This window comes from Danio rerio, chromosome 6 (assembly GCF_049306965.1).
Source record: "Danio rerio strain Tuebingen ecotype United States chromosome 6, GRCz12tu, whole genome shotgun sequence".
Classification (NCBI taxonomy): domain Eukaryota; kingdom Metazoa; phylum Chordata; class Actinopteri; order Cypriniformes; family Danionidae; genus Danio; species Danio rerio.
The window spans coordinates 44414168-44432951 of NC_133181.1; the positions used below are offsets into that span (position 1 = coordinate 44414168).

The 18784-nt window shown below is 34.1% G+C and overlaps 1 protein-coding gene across 6 annotated transcripts in view; it reads left to right on the forward strand.

Moving 5' to 3' along the window:
* The window catches only part of rad18 (RAD18 E3 ubiquitin protein ligase), a 78766-nt gene that overhangs the window by 57957 nt on the left and 2025 nt on the right, over positions 1-18784 (forward strand). For all 6 annotated transcript variants that reach the window (XM_009302542.5, XM_073952702.1, XM_073952703.1 and 3 more), the window contains 1 exon segment: positions 2042-2088. In XM_009302542.5, coding sequence (XP_009300817.1) covers positions 2042-2088 — 47 coding nt within the window.

Below are 18784 nucleotides of genomic sequence, written 5' to 3' on the forward strand. Positions count from 1 at the left end.
TACTTACACTTGAGAAATGAAAGAAACCCATCCTGATGTCCATCAGTAAGTTACTGATCCTTCCTTTAACAAACGCAGATGAAGTATTCTTTGTAGCATGTAGCTTCCAGAAGTTTCCAGTAGTTTCCAACTGCTTGGCTATAATGCTGAGGTTTCATCTTTGGGTAGAGACTCAATATATCCATCTGCAATGTGACTTCAATCGACCGGCATGTTTGTGTGCGTGTGTTTGTGGGTGTGTGTGTGTGTGTGTGTGTGTGTCTGGGTTACTGCGTCAGAGGACGGGGCCTCAGGTTTGAAATCTCCCGGGTTTGCGCGTGCACGTGAAAAACTTTGTTTCGTTCGTACGTCATGGCGAAACACCTAATGAGTCGGTATCAAGGCGACTCGTTTGAAGCACTATGAATCGACTCTTTTATAGATGAATCAACAGTTTTAAACACTGTATTCTTACAGATTTAAGCCTTAGCTGGATACTTCACTTCACTTAGAACTGTGTTACACACTACATGGAGGGGAATTTTCAAAAACCCATAATATGGGCTCTTTAAGTCTTTTGAATATGTCAAGCTGCTGTGATCAACCTATTGTAATGTTTTTCAGTGAATTTTAAATTACTGAAAGAGCTACAGTTTATTTTGTGTTTTTATAGTTATACTTTTATGTTTTAAAAGTAACTTCAAAGTAAATTAATTGGTAATCTGATTACTTTTTACATTAATTAATTAGTAATGTAATCAGATTACAATTTTTATGTAGTAATCAGTAATTTGTAATCGATAACTTTTTTAAAAGTAACTTAACAACGCTGTTTGTTAGTGTGTTTTGGGGGGGAAAGCACAGAAACAAAGACAAAAAACGTATAGTAAATAGTTTTGGATGAAACCTTTTATGTAAAAAATCTTATGATCACTTATTTTGAAGCAACAATACAACAATTTAAATGATTTAAGCAGAATTGTAAAATTGTATGGGGAACAGAAATGCTCATGTACAATTATACTAAACTAATACAGCTCTTACAATTTAAAGTAAGGTTCGAAAACGTAATAGCGTAAAATTGTGGCTTTACATTTACATCTGTGCATGTTGCATCAGATTTCATTTAGCATATTTTTACTTATTGTGTTTTTTTTTTTTTTATTCAAATTTTTGGAGCCTGAGACTTTGAGGTGCCCGTCACATGTATTTTTGATATGCATTTAAATTCAGTAGCCAATTAAAGGTATTTAGATTACTCACCACTGAACATTTTAGTTTCCAACTTAAGTTTTTCAAATAAGACAACATACATAAAATTAAGAAGATTTTAAAAAATGTCCTAATGTATATATTAAAAATAGCCTTGGAAAATGAAAAAAATAGCCACTTAATAGAAAAACTAATTTCTCTAATGGGATTTCTATGTGATTATGATGTCATCACCACAATCCTCATTAAAGATTGGTGTATTTAGGTGTCATACAATTATGTGGTGCAAATGTCATGTGACATAATGATTATGCTTGCTGGAAATCAGCATAGGAACAAATTTGCTCTATTTATCGTGTTAACTTTGAATGCAAGTTGGCTGTGCAGAACAGTAAAATATGCCCAATTTCTATCAAAGCGCTAAAGTCAGCTATATAATAAATGAATATGAAGTGTGTCTTTTGAGAAGGAACAGTATTATAAAAGATTAATGATCATTCCTTTTTGGTTTCGTAAGCATCTACAATACAATAAAAGCTTTGAGGCGGCTTGAACATTCTTGTGTACGCTGACTGCCAAACCAGAAAGAAGACATATTATAAACACATTAAGCCTTGGAAAGCTTTTTACATAAATACAAAAACATATTTTAACACCACGCCAGGTGAGTTTTAAATGAATATGCTTGACAGGCTGCAAGTCATTTATTATGCTGTTTGTAATGGCATTCCCTCTGCCCACAATGTTTTGTAATAGACATGTTAAGACACTTGTATTGACAGGACAGCATGTGGTGAATTTTACATTTTAATGGTTTCAATTTTTTTTTTTCTCCCTTGTTTTACTTCAGCTCCATCTCTGATATCTTCTGTTGAAGACAAGACAGCAGCTACTCAAGTAAGAAGCACTTCAACAAAATGACATACACATTTCACACTTCATCACAGGCAGGCTTACAAAATGTGTTTTTTTTTTCATCTTTGCCAACATTTATAAAATGTATAAATCAAGCCATTTTGTTTAATTTTTGTATTCACAAAAGGTTATTCATGCATTCATTCAATTTCATTTAGATGATTGCACTTTATTTTGCCACTTATTATGAGCATGATTACAGTGTGCTGCTAGCTTATTTGTGCATACTTGAGCATATTACAGCTGTTTTTGCTTTCCTTCACTGTCTACCCATAAGATATAGTGTGAGGCCGCCACATACACGCCCTTTGCTGAAAACTCTAGATCTTTGCAACTTAACATCATTAAGACCTTTAGATAACAATTGATAACAATTTTGGTGTTGATCTGATGACATCCCTATCAGTTCATTAAAATATGTTAAAATGACTTCTTTTGGGTTTGAGATTTTGCTCAAAGAGACTTTTTTTGTAGGTATTGGAATGTTTGATTTGTGTGCCAATTTTTATATGTGTGCAATAAAATATGATGATTTAAAAGTTCACATTTTAGTTTTAAAGACCATTAATAATTTTGCTCCTCCATATCCTATCCTCCACAAATTTTTGCATGGTTTTTCATTGCATATTATATCCAATATTTGTATGAATTGTCCACATTAAATTAACCAGTGACAGTTTCAACTTTATTATTAGAGCAATTTCTCTAAAATAGAGTAGGGTGGATCAATATATCGTTTCAGCATCGGTATCGCAATGTGTAAAAGTGCAATTGTGCAGGATCTGCAATGTTAAATTGGGATTGTAAATAACCAGAAAACAGTTTACAACAAAGTATAAACCTAAAAGAGTGAAATATATTTTTGTGCTCCAATATCATGTACAATTTCAAGCAAATTCTCGCAATTATACAATTTGTTAACAAACAATTGACAGATTAATTGTATTTAATTCATTAACCTTCTGACTGCCTGCTCTACCAAATGGTTGACCATATTTTGACTGTTTTAAATAATGACTGATTAACCATTTATATAATAGTTTACAAATCAAACAAACATAATCATGTTGCACTACTACACTTGATTTTGGTTTTATTGAAAAACAAGAGCAACAAAGAAAACATCTTAAATGAGAATCTGAAATATGTTATGGTATACTTAATTTAAAAAAAAGATGATTTAGTATTCAAAACTGATTTATTTTGAATATATTTTTAAATAAATTGGTCTTATGCTGTGTTCACACCAGACGCATAACGCAGAGATATGTTATTCGCACATAAATAGACGCATGAACATTTGAGTTTACTCGCTTCATTCGCGTGTCAAATCCGCTTCATTCAAACTTCAAATTCACTTCAGAACAGACACGGATTTGGGTCTGACCGATGACTGTAGCTTTATTGCTAAATGGCTAACATGGATTTTATTGAGAAAATAACTGTGTTTATGTGATTTTTGAAGACTGAAAAACAGCGTTGTTACGTTTGGGGCAGTGTTTGAGTCCAGTAGATCCTTTTAGAGGCGCACCAGCCCTGTGAGCTCATGAACTCCTCCAGAAACTTAACCTGGATGACAGAGGCCTTCAGTGGTGCTTCTGACTGAACCGAGCCTAGTTTGATGAACTGTTGTTGGTGTCCCGGGGAATATCCTCCAGCCGACACCGACAACAGTTCATCAAACTGTGCTCGGTTCAGTCAGAAGCACCATTGAAGGCCTTTGTCATCCAGGATAAGTTTCTGGAGGAGTTCATGAGCTCACAGGGCGCTATGTCACAATCATACCCCCACAAGAGCAAGCTCTTGATTGGTTAAAGCGGCGTGAATGTCTGCTTAAGTTCAGATTGCCGCGATCGCGTTGCAGGATGTCTATTCGCACATTTGCATTGACTTAACATGTAAATCACTCGCGCTTGATAAAAAACACAGCATTACACTTCATATTTTTTAGATTTTTCATAGTATATGTAATAAATCTGGTACTTTTACCATAAACCAACATATCTATCATTTGGTAGAGGTTGATATTTTAGGAATTTTGGGGTGTGTAAAAAAAACAAAACAAAGGCATTCAGTGTTTTAACTAGCATCATGAGTTGAGAAATGCAATCATTTTTTTTTTCTTGGTTGGCTAGTTAAAGGCATAATGAAGACTATAATGAAATATAACATTTGAGGCAAATAAAAAAGTCTTTAAAAATTGTCTTTAGACAAGAAATAGTATTGTTAAATAGGCCAACTTTGATGATTTTTAAACTTTGATCCACTTCAAATATTGACTACTGTATAAAGTGTTATTTTACATTTGATTAGATCTTTTTTGTACCTAAATGCTATTAGAAAACTATTAAGCATCATGTATTTTATTCAAATCTGTTCTATTTTTTTACTTTAATGCTTGTAATTGATTATTTTTTATGCAGATAAACTCCCCAATTATATTCATATCGCAATATAAAAATATTGCAATGCCAGTTTAATCCAATATCTTGCAGCCCTATATTAGAGTGATTTCTTTATGATTCATGGACTGAAGTAGACTGGAATAATGGCTGCTTTAAATTTACTTTGGCATCACAGGAATAAAATCAATTTTAAAATTAATTAAAACAGAATAAATGTGTTTGAAACCTAAATATTTGATGATGTGTGTGTTTTTACTGTATGTTTATCAAATACTATAGATACAGTCTTGGTGAACATGAGAGACTTCTTTCATAAACATTAACAAATCTTGCAGACCGAATGTTGAACAGCAGCGCAGTTTTTGTTGTTGTTGAATGTTCTGCGTTGACTCTAGTCATAGACGCTTCATTTCAGTTAACCACTGCCGATTTTCCCATGTTAATTTTTTTGCTTCTTTCAGCAATAAACATGCGGTCTATTCTTTGACATAATGTTGTCCCACAAAACTCCTTGCAATCGCCGTCATCTAATGAAGGCTTAGAGTGAAGCGAGTTGTTGTTGGCTTGAGATGTATCTCTGTAGTTCCAGCACATCTGGAGTGCGTAAGACCTTCTTTCAGCGGAGGATTGCACTTCTTTGATGGAGTAGAGCCCCCCACTATGAGCCACTCACTGGGGGGATAAGAGTTACATGCAGTAGCTGCTCTTTTTCCACTTCACTTCTGTCTAGAGACATCGTATGCCCACTCGGGGATCCACCTTAGGACATCCTATATGGAAAATTGCGTTTGTGGTATAGGATTATGTCAGACGTGATATTAAGGCTAAGCTGGAATGGCAGGATTTCTGTTGACACGATGAGATAAAAAAAGTATCCGTTCCTTCTACTGTTTACAGAAATTCCTCCGGCTCTAAAGATTAAAGCCGGTGCCCTTGGTTTTAAAGAATATCTTATCAGCATTAATCCATGTACACGTTTCCTAATAGAAAGTCAATAAATCGTAGTTTGCCTTAAATCCAATTTTCTTATAACTAGCATTTACAAAAGCTTAGCAGAACTTTGTGCTGGCAATAAACCCCCGTCTTACCGCATTCATCAGTTATGGTGAGCGATTCTGGCTTTGAACAGAAGTGCTCAACTTTTAACACAAGTTAAAGGGATAGTTCACGCAAAAATGAAATATTTTTTTTATTTACACAGCCTTCACTTGTTGAAAAACCTGTTTGATTTTCTTCTGTTTAAAGAAGATAATTTGGAGAAAAAAAGGTAGTTTCTGGGACTTCCATAGTATTTTTATTAGTGTTTTCCTTAAATGGAAGTTGTTGGTCCCAGCAAGTAGCATTTCCAAAATATCTTCTTTTTTCATTATTCAACAGAAGAAAGAAAGGTTTAAAACCGTGTGAGGGAGAGTTAATGTTATGTGTTAATGAGATGAGTTAATAGAGGACATTTAGCTGGCAGATATTATCTCTTTAGATTCCATTCATATGTCATATCTCAAATCCATGCATCCTCATAGAATCCGACTAGATAGTTCTGCTGTGGTTAGGTTAAAGGTGCAGTATGTATAGGATCGCATAGATGGATTTGCTCTTCAATGTTTAGGCCCTTAGTAGTGATTATTAAACCACACTGAACTGAACTTAAACACTAAATACTGAACTACACTGTGCCAATTTACTATGATCTTTTATGTGGAGCTGCTTTGACACAATCTAGATTGTAAAAGCGCTATACAAATAAAGAAGAATTGAATTGAAATATGACACCCAATGGTTGAACTAGGTATTGCACTTATGGTTCAAAACACACGCAAGTGCAGGTTGCCAGATTGACGACATCGACAGGAGCGTGCCTGACTATTAAACCTAAAGGCTGATTTAAGTAGTTTTCTAAATAAAAGCAACAGCATGCAATGTAATAATATTTTCCATATTAAAAGGAGAAATTTATATTTTAGAAATGACTTTGATATTTTTGCAGCTGAAAAACAGGATAAACTGACAATGATCACCTCATGTTTTATTCAGTGTTAAATGCTAATAATGTGATTTTGAATGACATTTTACATGACATTTATTGCCATACTACTGAAAGCAGCCGCAGATAGTTTACCTCAGGTTCTGGGGAAAAAAAAAAAACGTTTGGAATTTAACTTTAGAACTGTTACTAAGTGCAAGCCAACACATATCAGTGATTCAGCTTGTACATTTATTAATGTAAAAGAGGTTTAATATGTATTAATTAGATTATAAACCTTACCATTTAGTTGTATTGCAGTAAGTGCACTATATTCTGTGCTTCTAAATGGCTGGATATAAATATCTGTCATGTTTCATCTGGTGTGAACAGCCAAATTGCTTATGACTGTAAATCCTGTCACGTAGCATGTTGTTAGGACATGGGGTGAAAATATAACCTGCTCGCCTAATGTTTACATTCCTGATATTTACAGTTGAAGTCAGAATTATTAGCCCTCCTTTGATTTATTTATTTATTTTTTATTATTTCCCAAGTTTTGTTTAACAGAGTAAGGAATTTATCACAGCATGTCTGATAATATAATAATACCTTCTGGAGAAAGTCTTATTTGTTTTATTTCATCTAGAATAAAAGCCGTTTTTTTTTTTTTACACCATTTTAAGGACAAAATGATTAGCCCCTGTAAGCAAATTTTTTTTCCCTGTCTGTCTACAAAACAAACCATGGTTATACAATTGACTAATTACCCTAACCTGCCTGGTTAACCTAATTAACCAAGTTAAGCCTTTAAATGTCACTTTAAGTTTTAAAGAAGTGTCTTAAAAAATATCTAGTCAAATCTTATTTACTATCATCATGGCAAAGATAAAATAAATCAGTTATTAGAGATGAGTTAAAATTATTATGTTTAGAAATGTGTTGAAAAAAAATTCTCTCCTTTAAACAGAAATTGGGCAAAAAAATCAAACAGGGGCGCTAATAATTTAGGGGGGCTAATGATTCTGACTTCAACTGAAGTATCTCTGAATCTGCATCTCATTTTGGAGTCTGCTACTGTTCACTGGAGGTCACATTTTGGTCGTGGATGCATACTTTTAGAGCTTTTTTTCACTGAATGAATGAAATAGGCTGTTTTCCACAAAGAGAACACAGGGTGAGGAAATATAATTAAGGGTTAAAGGGATCAAAACAAAGACAGACGTTCTGGCATGGATCACACATTTTCAAAGCAAAATATCTGACTTCAACATTAAACAAGAATGTTCACTTAGCATGTTTCTTAAATATCTGCATGTTATAGTACCTTTATACCTTAGAAAAGTCAAAAACATACATACTGCACCTTTAAAAACAGCCACATTTCAAAAAGTAACGTCACAGACTTTTGAACTGCTGTCTATCTACAGCTAATAACTTGAGCCTTTTTTTTTAAATGTCTGACATAAGCAGTAGCTGATTAATTTACCAGAGTTTCTTTTCGAAACTTCTCTGCCTTCGCCAGAACAAAATTGTCATCATGCTGGTAAAATGAACTCTCACCACTCTGTCATCTTACTGAGGTAGTCCACGGCGCAGTCCCAATTCACATACTTCTACCAAGTACAAAAAAATATGTATTAGACTGGTGATGAGAGTTATTATTTTGCATGTGAGGCCAGGGTCCAAATCAGTCATTTCAGTTTAAAGAAATGTAGGCGATAATATCCAAAAATACATATTTGTTTTTAACAATGGACTGTTTTCATGTACATAGAGTACAAATACTGGAAAAAGTACAGGGTTACATACTATTCCTTTATGTTGTCCCAACACAAATAGTTCACTTAATAATTCTTCCGAAATTAAGTGTATTGCACATAAAATAATTAAGTTGTCCCTCCAAAAAACTTAATCATTTTGTTTTCAACTCATTTTAAATTAGCTTAAACAAGCAGCAAAAGTACTTTTTAGTGTAGCTGACTTAATTAGTTTGGTGAATATTAAATGCAGATAGCATGTTTTATTTTGCATTTTATTAAGAACAGAAAATGAAATATATCTAGTGTTTTAAAGATACATTTTTGCACAAAGGATTACATTGATGCACAAAGGAATTCTCAAAATGGTTTATTAATTGGCTGTAATATATATCAGTCTTTAACTCGATGATCCTCCCTCATAATTTAGGAGTTATTACCTGTAGCATTTTCTTACATTTCAGGATCTTCAATCAGAATTTAAGAATGTAGCTTAAACTTTTGAAGCTTGGATAAAAGACTCGCGCATTAGGGTCTCAGCTGTTTCAGTTTTCTCTCAGAAGTGAAATGTTATCTCGTTGCTGTTTTTTACAGCCTGTTCCCAAACACAGGAATGTTGAAAGATTTTATGCGTTTCCAGCGTAGATCGGCCTTTTAGCGGCCTCGTCCTTTTTGTTTATGAAACACAAAAATCCCTCCACTCCATCTCTGTTTGGTTAAACCTTCATCAAGACATACGGCTGCCTTTGTGTCCCAGGCGATGCCATTCGTTCTCCTTTTGAAGTGGCTGCTGTGGAAGCCATAAGCAAGCGCTCAGTGTTACTGGAGCGCTTTGTGTGATTCATGAACCAGGGGACTGGAAGGACTGATTTGTTTGTGTTTTTCCTCATTAAGCATATGGATCAAATATTTCTTATGAATAAAATATTCCTTCTATGGCTCTTAGAAGGCTTATCTGCAGGCCTTCAGCTCCTGCTTAATTGTCGTACAATAAATCTCTTTGCAAAGGCATAAAGAAGAGAGGAAGCTGGTTTATTTGAGTTGCACCAAATCCCACACGCATTCTCATGTCACTGTTCAACTGGGCCAATTTCCATAGCTCTGGGGTCTTCAAGCTTTTTTTTTTTTTTAAAACAAGACCTTCTTTGATGGGGAGAGAGAATGAACCGGACACCTGTTATCTACTGTATATTGTTTTTAAACCAGCAGTAGTAATCCTGCGCCATGCTATATTTTGTGACTCACAAAGGGAAATAAAAATTGCCTGAACAAAAAAAATGCATTGGAAATTAAATTATTAAATTGGTGGCTTCTTCTGCATAAAGATTAATAAAAGAACTGTTTGGAATTTACTTCTTACTCTGAAGACTTTTTAATGTGAAAAACTTTCTGGGCTTTATTATTTTGGAAAAGCTTCAGTATAATCCCATTTGTAAAAAAATCTGGGGTAATAAAACTGAACTTACAAAAAAAAACTTTAAAAAAAAAAGTTACATGTTTCTCTGTAATATTTTTTTCTTTTCTGAAATTTGCTTTTAAAGTATACCTTGAGTTTTGATGGATCAAAAAAAGATTGACCCATCCAATAAAGCTTAAAATTATATATATAGCCATGTGATATTCCCGTAATAACAGCATTCATACAGCCTGCTCACCCTTGTGTAAAAAGCCTCTTTTCCACATCACACGACAAAGGACAAGTGACAGAGCGGAAGACATTCATTTCCAATGGAGAGTAGTCTGGGAGCTGTGTGGAGTTCCGATCATTTCTGTGTGTCTAAAATTCGGATCCGATTTGAACTGCGGATATGTTGAAATATTTGAACTCCTGCGACTAGGCCATATGTGACCGGCCGACTGAATGTGATATATCCAAGCAGGTCAGTGCGTGCGAGATGAGAAATAGGGCTCTATTTTGACGGTCCATGCTCAGAGCGCAAAACGCAGGGCGCAAACGCGTTTTTGCTAATTTAAGGACAGGAAAACCTGCTTTGCGCCATGGCGCATGGTCTAAAAGGGTTGAGTTTATTTTCTTAATGAGTTATAGGTTTGTTTTGAGAATAAACCAATTAGAGTCTCATCATGAGAATGAGAGATAATGGTTCTACTTTCACATTCGCTCTTGAATAGGGAAACCTTTACGCACATCAATTAGTTTATAAATAAATAATTTTGTTTGTTAAGCGCAAATATTCATTTCAAAACTATTTCTGAATTCAGTTCTAATTTCCAGCAAACGAATAAATGAACAATAATAACAAAATGTGCTCAAAAACCTGAGTTATATCCTAAAACACATGTTGTGCCTCATATGGTCTAAAACCTGACAGGTGGGCAAATCTAAGCTTGTTTTTAATAAAACAAATATAAATATGGATATAATAAATAATACTGCTAATAATAATAACATTATACGAAAGCAAATTGTTATGAATGAACTGAAAAAGCCTCCCGAGATGAAGAAGACATAAAAGCAGTGATTTTTCATATTTATGTAGGCTAGAAAATAATGTTTTGTAATATTTTAATCCTTTGTATTTATGTTCAATATCTATTCTTATTATATCCTATATATCCTTAATATTAAAATTTTTTCATATGTAAAGATATTTGCCTATTGCTCTCTTGTGCGTATTAAGCAGTGCGTAAGCGAGGCGCAACTCTGCGCCGGAGTTTAGACCGGGTTTGTTTTGGTCTAATGAAAAATCTGTTATAGTTTCTCAAAATAGCAACGCGCCAGCAGTGCGCCTTGGAACGCCTTCCTTTTTAGACCAGAACGCCTATGGGCGCACAAATGAGCGCTAATGCATTTGCTATTTAAACAGCGTAGCTCAACGCCTCAAAATGACTCTTGCGCCAAGCTGAAAATACCCAAAGACTATTGCGCCGCCCCTTGCGCCAAATTGCGCCGGGTGTATGTTCGTTATGTTTTTTTGATCAGAAAAAAGTCTATATTAAAAAAAAGCATTTCTATTCATAATTAAGTAATAAAACTATTATTTTTTATGTTGTCTCCACATTCCCTCCAAAATTATTAGCTGTCTATGAGTTTTCAGTGTTCATTTATTCAACCATGGTGAACCCACGGAGAATAAAGGCTTTTGCTTTTGCACTCCTTTATTTCGGACACCGCGAGAATCAGCTTCTCACACATAAAAATTCTGTGCGACTGCCACAACAGGGTGTATTCTGACAGTCGTACCCAAATGTCGTGTGCAGTGGAAAGACTGCTTTAATCTGCCCAAATAGTGGGCATCAACTCACTACATTTTGACAAATATTGCAGCTGTTGGATAACGTAATTTACTGTGGAGGCTATTTTTGGCTAGGCAAGACAAATTTATTTATATAGCACATTCCATACACAGTGGTAATTCAAAGTGCTTACATAAACTGGAATAAAAGAGACACATATGAAAGAAAAAAAGTAAAGACAAATAATATAAAAACAGATAGAAGAAGATTAAAATGTGTTAAATAGGTGTTTTAAACGGATGTTTTAAGTCTTGATTTACATGTGCCTAATGTTGGAGCAGATCTGATAATTTATGACTCCAGCAGCGGGGGGCGTAATAGCTAAAGGCTGATTCATCCTGCTTTGACTGAACTCTTGGAATTTCTAGTTTATATGATCCTAAAGATCTGAATGATCTATTAGGTTTGTATTCAGTAAGCATATCTGTAATGTATTGATGTCCTAAGCCTTTTAGTGATTTATAGACAAGTAATAATACTTTAAAATCTATTCTGAATGTATCATTTTGCCAGTGCAAAGACTTGAGGATAGGTGTGATGTGCTCTGATTATATGCTTCTCGTCAGAATCCTGGCGTCGGTGTTAGCTGCAACTGCCTTACAGTCTTTTTGGAAAGGCCAGTAAGGAGTCCATTACAGTAATCCACCCTCCTGCTGATAAAAGCATGAATAAGTTTTTCTAAGTCCTCACTGGAAACAAAGCATCTAATTCTTGCAATGTTTTAGGCGAGAATGAAGTTGTTTGGATTGCAACTTTGCAGTTTACTTATAAGGATAATGCCTATTTTAAATATTTATAATTTCGGAGAAACAGCGCATTGGCATCCATCAGCAAAGATGGTTGATGTTGTCCATCCACTGAACAAGGTGACAGAGACCGTATAATAAGCCCCTAGAGGAGAAAAACTACAGCTTATCAAGTCATTATAAAACTGATTAGTAATAAGTCGATCTCTCTCTTTTGTATGTTTTAGTGCTGTATTTATACCATAGTATATGTCTTGTATTGAGTGAGAGAGGGAACTCTGATATCAGGAATGTATGCATTTTGTGTTGGCCATAAACCAGAGTTATTTTGTATAAACCAGAGTTACTTTTTTGTTGGCCATCTGTTTTCGGTATTGCAGGCTAATTCAGTAAATAGAAAGAAAGAAGAAATGCCTGCATGTGTTTAGAGTTTTTCCGTATCACAAACACAACAGTAGTCTGGTTGTGCTTGCATTTCTTTGGCTCTTTCAGGGGTTAATTATTGTATTCTCCCGATTGCAACAGAGAAATATTGGGAAATCTTGGTAGACTGATGGCATTTTACCCGTTTTGTTGTCACTTTAGATATTACTCTAAACTAATGTTGGTGAATTAGTAACAACTTCTGCTGTTCTGACGTCAGCTGAGGATGTGAATGAGTGGAGAATTTTGAGACTTGTTTTGATTTTCTTTTTTATGTTCACGATTATGCCGTCGAACTGTTGTATAAACGCAATATCGCACTCGTAGCAGTGCGATATGGTGGTCACCAAATAATTCACTTTAACCCTAAGCAATAGTACTGTGAAATAAAAGAACTGGGTAGTTTTACTCTAAATTTGTTACAGTACTTATATTTACATCTTAATTCAGACAGTATCCCATCAAACCTTTATCTGGTTACATGCAGATCATTGTAATAACTGCATTTCAAGTTGAAATTTGTAGTGCATTTTGTAGCATATACTATTTCAAAATTGAAGTCAAATTCCTAAAATCATATTAAAATGATTTCTGAAGGCTCGTTTGAATTGCATGATTTTGGCCTTTTACTTGTGTTTTTGGTTTAAATTACAATTTTTTGGTTTTGTTTTATAGTTTGTATTAATAACAATATATATATATATATATATATATATATATATCATGGTTTAACCCATTTGATTCTTTTTAAGTTTTTTTTTTTATTTATATAAAAAGCTCTCTCCATATGAATGGCTCTGAGATCGCCCCTCTCTTTCTCTCTCTTTTTTTACTGTTTTATATCTGTAAAAAGCCTGTTTAAAGTGACCCTATACCATTACTTTTCAACATAATTCACTTATATAAAAACATATCTTATTGAATATGCAACATTTATCCTCACCGTTTCTGACCCTTTATTGAACCTTAGTAAATAAATGAAATAATCGCTTAGATGTATGGATTTTCTCATTAAAACTCCGTACATGGTTTCTTTTGACAGTGACATGCATTGGCCTGTTTCAAACCGTGAAGCCACCCTAAAGCTCCTCCATTTCAAATGAAGCGAATCAATTAGTTCCATTTGGTAAGAGCTGATCTGGAAGATATTAAGATCGTTGGATGTTCGAATAAGCTGTTGCAAATAGCGTGCTTGTAATCCAGAGTCATAAGCCGTAACCTGCAGAGGAATCATTGCATTTTCAGCATTCTCTGTTGCTTTATTAAGTCCGGCCTGGGGGTTGCCTTGTGGCATCTGTATCCAGAGTATACAAAAACATCTGCTTTAACCTATCTTAGACCCTTATAAAAAGCCTGTGTGTGTGTGTGTGTGTGTGTAAGAGATGTTTGCTGCATCTCTTATTAAGTTCTGGGTGGCTTGAACAGTCATCTCCATCACAGTTTGAATTCAGTTAGTAGTCTCTGGATGACTGCTTACCTTTGCATTCAATCCAATTTATCCACTCCCTTTGTATTAGAGTATACTGAGTTGGGATTTAGTACCAAAAGCAATTGTTATTTGGTATTGATTCTGACATCTGATTACCTTTTCAAATAATGCTAGATGCAGATGATCATTTAAAAACTTAGTTCACCCCCCAAAAAATGAAAATTAGACCGCATACAAAGGATGTGTGTATATATGATTTTCTTTCTATTGAATCTCCTGGCTCTTTTAATGTACATCTCTACAATGGCAAGGAGTGGCTGTTTTTCTTCAACAGTCCAAAACAAGTCCATTAAAGCACGTCCATCCATAATAAAAAAGTGCCTCGCACAGCTTCAGGGGGGTGAATAAAAGTCTCCTGTAGCGAATCAGTGAATTTTTGCAAGAAAAATATTCCGATTTTAAACAGTTATGTGAAACTTCTGCTATCTGTCATACATGCGTTCATGGGAGACTAACTTTCTATTTGCAAGGCAATGCAAGATTATTTATATAGCACATTTCATACACAATGCTAATTCAAAGTGCTTAACATATAGTAAACAAGAATAAAAGAAACAACTATAAGAAATAAAACAACAAAAAATGAAAATTATTATAAACCGATAAGACATGGAACATATTAGTGCATGCACCATTGCATTTGCCTAAATGCATTTGTCAGGCCCCCTTGTTTTTCGTGATTCTGCGAATGCTGAATCCAATGCAAAACCAACAAAAAGTTGCAAATTTTTGCGACCCTGCAAACTTCTCAATTTAAACGTAAAATAATTGCAAAAAAAAAGTACATAATCTCATAAAACAACCTATTTTAGATTTATTTCAGTTTGCAGTTAATTATTTTACATGACTCGTAAACGTTGCATACGCAGCGCATGTGATGTATTTGAGTTTCTTTTGTAAAATTACGTCTCACCTGCGCCCTCACAATTATTACATTACATGGAATGGGGGGTGGATGCGTGGTGGGACGTTTCATGTGAAATCAATGCAAAGATGGGATTAGACATCCTGTGACGAGAATCCTGTGTGCATTTGATGCGCTTAAGACTGCAAAAGCAAACATCTAACAAACGGGGCAATGGAACGGGGCAAACAGATGGAGATTGGTTCATGGATGATGGCCAAAATTGAAGGACATTATTTGTGCTTTACATTTATAGCTGGTATTATTATGTGCGTCAAATCAATAAATTATTTCGTTTAACTCTTTCCCTGTAGTTGACAAGAGAAAACGCTTCTCTGCCACTGACGAGTTTTACGGCAATCTGTGTTTTAGGTGTACTAGAGTAGGGGAAGCCCTAGTGCTTGTCCTATGTGTGAAGTACATTGTCAAATGCACCAGGAGTCAATTTGAGAGAAAGTAAGATCATGGATAAAAATAAGAGTTATACAAACTTCCTTCAGCTTAATCTCTACCCTTTTAGATTAGTTTTGGGTCTTGTCTTGACAAGTGACCAAAATAAAGAAGCTTTATTTTAATGATTTGTGTCATTGTTGATGTGTCCGATTTCACATCTAACATAGTAGGCTACCTAATAAGGGTAAATAAGATAAAAAAAAAAAACTAGGATGTCAGATTTGTTGATTACAGTTGTTTTAGACTGTTGAAGAGAAGTACCCTCATTACTATTGTAGAAGAAAGTCACTTACACCTAGTATGCCTTGAGGGTATAAGTTAAACCTGGTTTAATTTTTATTTTTGAGTCACCTAAGCAGGTTTTCAGCCATTTGTTTACTGACACCTTGATTGGAAATGAAAGGATAGTTATGTACTTACATGTGGCTTAAAGTGAACACTTCCCAAGTGGCAAAATAGTCCACAACCTGTTGCCAAGTATTTGAAACTTTGTTACTCACCAATTTATTTCTTTTCTATTTTATTTTTCTGATTAATTCAATATGGACACTATCTGTAAACTGCAGTGCTGTAATGTTTTGGTCTGAGCAGCTTGTGAGGGTTTTTAGAGTCTCTGGGAGGCTCATTTTGGCAGTAAATTATCCACATGAACTCTTATCTCTGCAAGTGCTGAGTCGCTAATAACCTGCATTTGAAAATGCAACAAGCACCAGACATCTTCCCAGGGAATGAATATTATTTATAAATCAGCTGTGAACAAAAGAGAAGTGTTTCAAAAGAGAAGTATTTCTGTGGTTTTAGTTTTGGGCCATGCATGTACATTTTAACTTTATTATATTAATATGTTTGGAATTTAAATATGAGAGGGACAAGAAATTGTTTGGCAGAATCTTTGCAGCTTATCTTTTAGCTTTTGTTTTGAAGCAATATTTTAGGTTTTTAGCTTATTATTTTACTTAATTAGATGAAATCAAGCAATAATTGATTAATGTTCATGCTAATTGATGATTTTTTTATATTAAAATATTTTTAATATTTGTGATGGCTTTCTTTCTCTCTCTCTCTCTCTCTCTCTCTCTCTCTCTCTCTTTCTTTCTCGCTTTCTTTTTTTCTTTCTTTCTTTCTTTCTTTCTTTCTTTCTTTTCTTTCTTTCTTTTTTCTCTTTCTTTCTTTCTTTCTTTCTTTCTCTTTCTCTCTTTCTTTTTTCTCTTTCTTTCTTTTCTTTTCTTTCTTTCTTTCTTTCTTTCTTTCTCTCTTTCTTTCTTTCTCTCTTTCTTTTTTCTCTTTCTTTCTTTCTTTCTTTCTTTCTTTCTTTTTCTTACTTTTACATCACTTTTGAATTTCACTGTCCCTCAAAAAAGTCTTTCCTTTTGTTGCATGAAAAAAAGAACCAGAAAGAACATCATGGCATTTATTATCTACGATGATCGGATCTTGCGGAAAGAATTGGATATTGTACAGACGAGACATGACCAGAAAGGACAAAGAGAAATTGGCAAAGAAACTTCATTTTCAATAACTGAGACGCTGTACATGCTAACTTGAAAGCGAATGCAGGCTAGTCCATCTAAATGATAAAAGCATGTCCTTGAAAAGCAGTGGAATTGCAAGTCCTTAGAAATAGTGGCCACACTGTGAAATTGGACTTCATCCATGCCTTTGTTTGTGAAAGGGCATTTTCACCAGCAGATTCCAGACTATAAGGCCCTACAGCATCAGTGGTCAGTGGTGTAAGAATTAACAATCACTAGCCACCTCACGCACCTATAAATCAAAGAATAATCTTGGAGTTAATGTTTTAAGGCTATTACTTGGGTAACAGGTGCTTGAAATGTTTTTTTTTTTTTTCGTCACACTCAAAAAAAGATTTTTGCTGTTTGTTCACTTATTTAAAATGGGCTTAATCAACACAAATCTTGAGTTTTTGGGTGGGAAGTCTTGAAGGTTTTATGTTCAATCCAAATAAATTTGTAAACACAAATAAGTTATCTTCATCATTTTGTGTTTGGAAAACATGAAGTAATTGTGTGTAACCCTGCATTTTTACAGTGCATAGTGTCTATCATGTGAAAGTTATATGAAAATCATGTGAAAGTTAGATGAAATCTTTCTACTGGCCTTTTTACGAAATATAAGAAAAATACTGTGACTAAGAATTAAATAATGTGAGATTTGATTTTGTTGTTTTAATTAAAAAATTATATTAATAAACACAACAAATTTTATTTTTACCATAAAGTCGGTTAATTTATAATTGAGTACATGAGCCCCCAGTAAAGTACACTTAAAGTACAATATTTCTAATAGCAATCTGCATTATCAGTTTCACTGCCTAGATCTTTTTCCCAAACATTTTTCTGGCTAAAGAGGACAAACATGTGTCAGACAAAGTAATAATAATAATAATAAAGTTAACTCTTTATTAAAAGTTAAGATCACAATTTGTTCCATGCGTGTGAACTCGAATCGCAGAAGAGAAATGTCATGTACTTTGTGTACACAGAGAAACCACAAAACATGTGGCTTAATCATACTACTCAAGTGCACATCATGCAAAAACTCCCATTGTAGCTGCAGATTTAATATCTTATTTAAATTTTCAGCATTTCTTTTAATGAAAAATGTGCAAGTACACAGAATTCAAGCAAGTATTAGGATTTAACAACACAGTTTTTTTTAGCAGGGACTTATCTAAAGCCGTTGATTAGCTACTGTGTTTATATGCTTAACTCCGAGTATCAGTTCCACTACCTAGATCCTTTCCCCAAACATTTTTCCGGCTTTCTAAAGAGGAAAAATAATACTTGTGAACTCAATTCCCAGTTTGCCATTATCGGACAAAGATTTTAAAAAGTTACAATCAAAGTTATTTTTAAAAAATGGATTTGTGGTATTTAATATTCCAGTCTAAAAGGCCTATGTTAATAGAATAAGGGTTTAAGCACTTATTAAAGGTGATTTATGGACACTTATTAAAGGTGATGTCAAACATAAATGAAACCCATAAAGTGTAAAACATTTTGTCCAATAGTTTAATAAAAAATAAAACTTTTTGTGTACGGTTTTTGGTTTTAAAGAATTGTCACTTCGAATTACTTTCTGTGTACACAGAGAAACCACAAAACATGTGGCTCAATCATACTGCTCGAGTGCAAGTTATGCAAAAACTCCCATTGTATCTGCAGAATTAATATAATTACATTTCTCAGCTTTTCTTTTAATGAAAAATGTGCAAGTGCACAGAATTCAAGCAAGCATTAACATTTAACAACACTCATTTTTT